Source organism: Hirundo rustica, chromosome 5 (genome assembly GCF_015227805.2).
Source record: "Hirundo rustica isolate bHirRus1 chromosome 5, bHirRus1.pri.v3, whole genome shotgun sequence".
In the NCBI taxonomy this organism is placed as follows: Eukaryota; Metazoa; Chordata; class Aves; order Passeriformes; family Hirundinidae; genus Hirundo; species Hirundo rustica.
The window spans coordinates 60,121,860-60,129,450 of record NC_053454.1 but is presented as its reverse complement, the minus strand read 5'-3'; the positions used below and the strand labels follow the sequence as shown (position 1 = coordinate 60,129,450).

The 7,591-nt window shown below is 48.1% G+C and overlaps 1 protein-coding gene across 2 annotated transcripts; it reads left to right on the top strand.

The window, feature by feature from the left end:
* The first annotated feature begins 2,594 nt into the window (after nt 1-2,594).
* Nucleotides 2,595-7,082, top strand: SPP1 (secreted phosphoprotein 1). Of its 2 annotated transcripts, none has more exons than XM_040064692.2 (7): nt 2,595-2,707; nt 3,956-4,022; nt 4,123-4,173; nt 5,072-5,179; nt 5,331-5,375; nt 5,804-5,920; nt 6,384-7,082. In XM_040064692.2, exons 2-7 carry the CDS (start codon nt 3,969-3,971, stop codon nt 6,840-6,842), a joined length of 834 nt encoding a protein of 277 aa, XP_039920626.1. In that variant the 5' UTR covers nt 2,595-2,707; nt 3,956-3,968; the 3' UTR covers nt 6,843-7,082. The 2 variants fall into 2 exon arrangements, with proteins under 2 accessions (XP_039920626.1, XP_039920625.1); XM_040064691.2 differs by having other exon boundaries at nt 5,642-5,920.
* The last annotated feature ends 509 nt before the right edge of the window (nt 7,083-7,591 follow it).

Genomic DNA, 7,591 nt, shown 5'->3' with positions numbered 1-7,591 from the left:
ATAACCACATAATGATAGGCATGAGGCAAGTGCTAAATTTACTACAGCCCTGTATGGGCTAATCTTGCATAAAATGAAGACATTTAGTAATAGCTGTCACTTCTCATCCTGCTTCTGGATCACTGCAAAACATCCCTGTTGCTCCTTAGCTCTTACAAAATCCACCATGTAGCTTTGGCAACATACTCAAAATCACTGTAATCTCCCAGCACACTGGAAACATCAGTTGTTTGCCAGAAACTGCTCCTGGGGGGTGGGTCACACAGAGACTCTGCTGCGAGACAAGAGTTCCAAGTTCTTGCAAAACATTTGCCTTGAGGTGCCACAGCAACAATTGACCTGCACGGGAATGTCTAACAAACTGCAGGAAGGGTCTGTTTCTAATGGCTCCATCAGCACGACTGGTGAAGGTGGTGAAACAGGTTGTTTACATGATACATATTTTCCTGCTCGTCTGATACACAGTAGTACACCATTATGCAGATTGCAAGTGTTGGTTTTGGCCAGACAGCAGCTCTAGAGGATCTTTGAGCATGATGTTGTTTTTCAGTTCTGCATCCCTTGATGAATGGTTTGTAGGGAAAGTAGGTTTTTCAGGCTTAAAATTTAATCCAGGGTGTGTTCAGGAGGGCAGGACACAGCACACCCAGTCCCACATCCAGTGGTGTGAGCTGCTGGCTTCACTCTGTCGCCGTTTTTGCTCTGTCAGATGGAAGGGGTTTTTTACTGATGGTCAGGGCTGGTGTTTGGGATCAAACGTACTTGGCTACCTAAGGACCTGGCTTGGGGCTCCCTGGAGTCAACAGCAGTGGCCTTTTGAAGCTGCCCTGTTGATACTAATTAAGTATCAGCTCTCATGTGATGCTCAAAGCAACACTTTGAAAGAGCACCCACTTCCAGCTGGAGTCCTGTGTCTGCATCCAAGGCCTTCAGCAAACTGGCTTCCAGCAGCACTGAGTTGTAGACATGATTGGGAGATGGTCAATCTGTCTAAATCTGTGTAAGATCTTGATGCTGAAATCCTAACTGCTGAAGGTTGTTTTGGTTGAAAAGTCTTTCCTGGGCTACCATACGACAAAGATCACATAACTTCAAAAATAAAAGCTAGGGTAGTGCTTGCTCAGATGGATCCTTACGGTCAGAACAACTAATGATATACCGTCAACCATGTTTTTATCCAGTTCTCCTGCTGGGAATTAGAACACTCTCTTAAGTACACAAAGCTGAAATTCCAGCTGTCGCTGATCTCGGCTCAAAAATGTAATCAGCTAAGTCTGTGTGACGATGTGACGGGCAGGTGCCGAGCTAACATGGGTATGTTACTCCTGATGTCTGTAAGCATGCCCCAGAAGTGTCAGTAAACACAGGATAACTGGTAACAGGAGCTGGTGCAAACAGGTCTCCTGTCTTCTTGACTAGGGACGCAGCAAACCTCAGCTGGGTGTCACAAATGAGAAGCAAGATAACCACCTCAAAAAAGTTATAAATATTCTGCTTTCTGAGAGGGCTCTTTGGAATGTTCTCCTGTGTTTGAATGACCCCTCATTGTTCTTTTAAAGACACAACACATGGAAGAGCGTCTGAGAGCCCTCCAGCACATCCCAGCTGCTGCAGAGTCAGTCCAAAGCTATGGGCATCCAAGAGAGGCCACAACAGATCTGTCACCCACCAGCAGGGCTGAAGCACTGCTCCATAGCAGGCACGGAATTTCATCCCATCATGTCCTTTGCTTCCCAATGCCAGTCATGGCACTCCTAATGCTGGAGATATACCTGCTTGCCTTTTTTTTTTTTAAACTTGAAAAATATCTGGCATCTGGTCCCTGAAAAGGATTCTGAAATGGATTTGGTGCATGAGACAGCTGTAGCAGATGACTTGACCAAACCACCTGAGAAAGGAGCCAGAAGGAATACAAATGAAAAGGAGCAAGAATTCCTCATAATTCCTCGTAAGGATGCACCAGTCTTCCTTAATTAGACCACTGGCTCTTGTACACCTTTACAAACACATTTCTGGGTGCAGAAGCAGAATGCCTACTGAGACAGCTAGTACCACTAATTTATTTATTTATTTGTTTGTTTGTTTATTTAATCCAGGTCAGACCAAAAAATGCAAAAGGCCATGTTCTGCAACATCTTTGAAATTCCTGTTGCACCATGCACGCCCTGGCGAGCAAGCCTACAGCTTTGTGGAAACATTAACACCTCTTCTGTGGATTTCATGTTCAGATTTATTTCTTCCAGCACACATTAGATATCCCTACCCCCTGCAGAACAGGGCACAAGAGATTTCTGGGAAGCTGGGCTCTGGCTTTTCACAACAGTAGAACAGACATGCCCTGAAGCCCTCCTACACTATTCCAAACACCGTGCATTCAACAGACCTGCTGGTTAATGATCTCGCCCATAAGTAATGTTTTAACCTTAGAAGGGTTTTTTGTTTGCTTCAAAAGCCACAAAGCCAAAGAGGAAGTGTAGGAGAACGTGGGCAGGACAGTGGCCAGGAGCCTCATGACCTCATCTTTTTCCGCCTCCTGGGGATTGGTGGCTGTGCTTGGGACAGGGTTTAAATTCCCAGAGCTCAGAGATGTCAGGCAGCAGGGGACGAGGGGAGAAAGCCAGAGCTGCTGGGAGCCAACTGGCTGGAGCTGCTGCTGGGATCACCAAGAGTGCTCTGGTTGTGGCTGACTCCTTCAGCACCAGAAAAGGTAATTTATTTTTTTTTTTCTTTTTCCCTGACATGTGCCAATCCATCTGCAGATTTAGCCTAGGAAACACTGAGCAGATCTTTGAAAACTGCTTCACTGGGCAGGGATGTTTGATATTTCTCTGTGGAAAAAGGTGTACTTTTATAGGAGCAAGGTTGCTTTAGCAATGCCAGGTATTACACATAATCTCAACTTTAAATTTGTGTGCTGATAGATGTTGGGAGAAGGTTACTGGAAACCCTGCCACTGAACCATGCAGTAGAAACTCAGAGCTGGTGCTTGAACACAGAAAGCTTTCTTCCTCATGTAACCACTGCCTGGCAGTGTCCTTCTTTCTCCTGGCAGGCTCACGGTTTGTGCTGCACAATCCTGACTGGATGGGACAGTCACGCTTCCCTGTGAAACTTGAGATTGCAATACCTCTATCAGAGTCTCCTGTCTCAGGGCCAGCCTTACTAACACATTTTAAATGTCCCAAGCAGCTTTCTTTCCTGCTGTGACTTACCAAAGTTTTGAAGGACTCTTGCTCATCAGTAAATTGGTTTAAAGTCTCAGGGATGTTCCTTATTCTGGGAACAGGTCACTAAGCGCTGAAATTTACTGTAGCTCTCCTAATTTCAGCAGGAATCAGTCATTTATTAAATTACTAAAGCTGCAACGTGAACAGCTATGGGAGCAGCTATTTCACTTAATCTCTTGTTTGGAAACACAGGTTATTTTGTTCAAACTTCTGGAGGGGGAAATGCACGTCTATCAATAAGAGCAGTTTATGTTCACATAAACTGACTTTACTCAAGTTAATAACCCTAGAAACTAGTTTTAAAATAGCTGACAAGAGAATACAAATTGTTTGCCTTTACCTGCCTCTTTTTTAAAACTATTGTGTTAAATTAATGAAGATAAACCAAAGCTGATGTTTATAGCAGTTTTTTTTACAGAGCTTTTCCTTTGCCTATGCAAGTCAGCAGACACCAGGAGTCAGTTCACATTTTCAGTGTGTTTTTTTCTCACCGTTACTCAGCTCTTCCCAGCACTCAGTTTAAAAAATCTTTTTGAGCAGCTTCTTGAGCTGCTAAGTCATGACAAGGTGAGTGGGAGGTGCTGATGAGGGATAGAAGAAATGGGCAACTTGAATCCATAGCAGGAACCTGGTCTTGGCACAATGAAGCACACCAGGATAAAGGAAAAGCCTGTAGCATTTTTGTGGTATTTTACTTTATTGACTTACTGTCCCAAAATATTTTCTAGGTAAATTATCACAATGAAGGTGGCAGTTCTGTGTTTATGCCTTATCAGCATCACTTCTGCATGGCCTGTGAGTAAATCACAAACACCATCTTAAGCACTTGCATTATTCCCTTTGCACATCAGCGAGAAATACTGATAAATGTTTTTTCCTCATTTCTCCCTTCAAGGGGATTCAATCCAAGCAGCATGCCACTTCTGCCAGTTCTGAGGAAAAATATGTAAGCTCATTTTGTCTTTCTGTAAATTTTCTTTGATAAGTACTTTTTGATTTTGTTTGTTTGTTTGTTTGTTTGTTTGTTTTCCTCCAAAACACATTCTGTGGTACTTGTTCTATGATTATAGATGCTTGCAGAACATGTCCTCACCTGGCTGTTATGAGCCAGTTTCAAAGCAGAGAGCCACTGATGTCCACAGACTTTTTCCTGTGTCATGTGTCCTGGTTGTGGACTTGCATTACTTCTATCTCCGGACCAGCACCAGAAGTCTTTTTTCTTAATGAAAAATGTGTTAGCTGTTAATTAAAAAGAGAAAAGGGATGGCGAAGTTGCTATAACCAATATTTGTTAGTGTGGATCAGATGACAACGTTTGGTGTTAGAGGAGCACCTTAATCCAATATCCTTTTTTCTTTTTTGGGTGATGTAAGCGAACTGCATTCAGTCTTATATATAGCTCTTCAATTTATTCCCTATTGCCAGCTGTTACCCTTGTAAAATAAATTCTTGGCTCTGAGAACCAGCTACTGCATTTAGTTTAGTCCTCATGATGTGGGAGATAAATCGCCCTCCAGAAAGGGCCTAAGAATTAGCAGAAGCAATGATTGTTAGATATAACTCAAAATTCCACTCAATAAATACAAGCTGGAGAAACTGATCTGAATTTGCCCAGGTTCTGCCAGCGAGAGAGGCACATGTATCTCTCCTTTGGGTACAGTGTTCATCTGGGATCATGGCTTGTTCTGAGTCCTCCTCCTACTGCAATGAATAGCCGAGGGCACATCCCATACAGAAGGACTATGTACTGCAGATGCCACATCTGCCTCAAAACACAGGTTGGGATGCAGCAGCTTTGCCTGCTCCTTTGAGGATTAACCCCTCCCTTTTATTTTCTCTTGAAGGACTCCAGGGGCCATCACTTGCACAGATATTATCACAATGACCACGTGAATTCTCAGTCTCAGGAGAGTCAGCAGCACCTGCAGAGTGACCTGGCATCATCTCAGCAGGTACAGGCACCTAACTGGAAGAGAAATCAGAGCATCTTGCCATACCAAGATTTGCAAGTTATGATTAAGTGCTTAAAGAATAGTCAACATGTTGATCAGCTCCACGGTATTTGCTTTTGTGTACTAACTTTGAGCTCTGTGCTGCTTTCAGACCCTTTACTCTTCAGAAGAAAGCGTGGATGTCCCAGAACAGCTGGTAAGTGTTTTGAAGGACAACATGTCAGTTGAGTGCTGCAGGGCAGCCAGTGTGTAGCAGCTCTCATTTTTCCTCACTCAGGTGTGGTTCTTGCAGTAACATCTCTCCTGAAATAAAACAAAGCTCCAGGCAGGGTGAGGTGAACTCAGTGCAATGCGTGCATGTAGCTCCTCAACAGTGCCTAAGCCCTGGGTGAATGGGACAGAAACAGTCTGCACCCCTCACATCCCTGTTCACTGGCCTGATGCATAATAAATGTTTTCCAGCACTTTCCTGATGTGTCAAGCAAGAGCCATGAAGATGTGGATGATGACGATGACGACGATGACAATGATTCCAATGACACGGATGAATCCGAGGAGGTTGTCACGAGTTTTCCCACTGACATTCCAGTAACTGAACCATTCCCCACTTTCCCTTTCACCCAGAGAGACAATGCTGGCAGAGGTGACAGTGTGGCCTACAGGATGAGGGCAAAAGCCGCACTGCTGAGGGCAAAAGCTGCACTGCTGAAGTCTGTCAAATTCCACAAAGCTAACAAAAAGGTAAATAGCACTGAGCAGTGGCACCCACGCTCTCGGAAATGGGGAGTGAACTTGAAAATGGACATGGCATTTTATGGGGGTTGGTTTGGAAAGCTGGTATGGGGAAAGTAGGCGTAAGTGGAGGAATGCATTTCCTTTCTGTGGGTACCTCTGATCAGGGGGTCTCGATGGCTGCCCGTGCACCGGGGCAGGAGGGCTGCCTGCTGCTGCAAGCTGTGCCAAACTGCGGTTTGCACTGTCACCACATACTTGCACACGTAAAATCTGAGCCCAGGGGCAAATGAGAGTTTCTCATAATGTGAAAGGTTCATGTAACCCCATAAAACACCGGAGTATCTCCAGGCAGAGGCTCATCACGCAGGCTGTGAGCGTCCCCGCAGCCCGAGCAGCCTGCGTGAGTGCAGCACTTGGCGGAGCAGTTCCTCAGGAGTGACAATGGCTCTTGTTCTGCTCTCTAACACAGCTCATCTTTGATGCCACTGAGGAAGATGAGAGCGACATGGATGCAGACAGCCAGCGCTCTGTCTCCCGGGAGGATTCTGCTTCCCGCAGCTCCCTGAGGAAGCACGCCAGCAGCGCGCTGTGGTCTGACCAGAGCCACGAGCAGGACAGCGATCTGCGTGACCGGAGCTTGGAGAACGACAGCCGGCACAAATCCGACAGCCACGAGTCAGAAGGCGACAGTAGCAAGTCTGCTGTCAGGGGGGACAGCCTCTCGAGTGTGGAGAGCAGGGAGAGCCGGGACAGCCAGCCGAGTGTGGAGAGCAGGGAGAGCCGGGACAGCCAGCCGAGTGTGGAGAGCAGGGAGAGCCGGGACCGCGTCTCAGCTGAGCTCTCTGACGATATCAGCAACCAAACCCTGGAAAGTGCCGAGGATTCTCAGGATCGTCGCAGCATCGAAAGTAACGAAGTCACCATTTAGAGGGAGACAAAAATAGTATTTCCCTTCTTTTTCAATCCCCACCCGAGGGAAGCGGGGATTAGCTTCATTTCGGGGAGCTGTTTGTTAATGTAGTCCGCGTGGTGACTTTCGGGGTTCTGGGCGGCCCGTGGCCCCTGGGCTGTGGGACACGGCGAGCGTCGCCCCTCGGGCGCGCTGCTCCCTGCGCTGCCGGGCGGTGTTTGCTGTAACGGGAATGAAATAAAACAAAACCTCAACCCCCTGTACTCGCGTTGTTGTTCACTGGGGCTTAGACCGGGCGGGGGGAGCTTTAATGCTTCTTCTTAAAAGGATGCGAAATCGCTGTTGCCCACAAATTTAACCAGCGCAGCCTCTCCGCGAGGCCCCCGCGTACTTTCGCCGAGGACGAGCGGGACTCCAAGCGCCCGGCGCCGGCCCCTGCACCGCTACGGCCGGGGCGGTCCGGGGTTGCCTCGGAGAGGGGAGGGAGGCGTGGGAGGAGGAGGAGGAGGGCGGGAAGGAGGTCCCGGCCGCCGCTCCCGCCGGGAGCCCAGGCGACTACATCTCCCTCCGTACCCCGGGCTTTCCGCCGGAGGGCGGGGAAGGGGCGGCGGCGGCAGGGCCGATGGCGGGCGGCGGCGGCTGCCGGCGCGGGCGGGAGCAGCTGGAGCTGGAGCGGCTGGGCCAGGCGGCGCGGGCCGGCTCCTGCCCGCCGTCGCCGCCGCTCTCCGCCTGCTCGCGGCAGGCCTGGAGCCGGGACAACCCGGGCT

Coding starts and splice junctions, on each gene's coding strand:
- SPP1 (XM_040064691.2), top strand. CDS start 3,969: ATGAAGGTGGCAGTTCTGTGTTTATGCCTTATCAGCATCACTTCTGCA. Junction 4,174..5,071: donor CCAGTTCTGAGGAAAAATAT/GTAAGCTCATTT, acceptor TTTCTCTTGAAG/GACTCCAGGGGCCATCACTT. Junction 5,376..5,641: donor TGGATGTCCCAGAACAGCTG/GTAAGTGTTTTG, acceptor AATGTTTTCCAG/CACTTTCCTGATGTGTCAAG.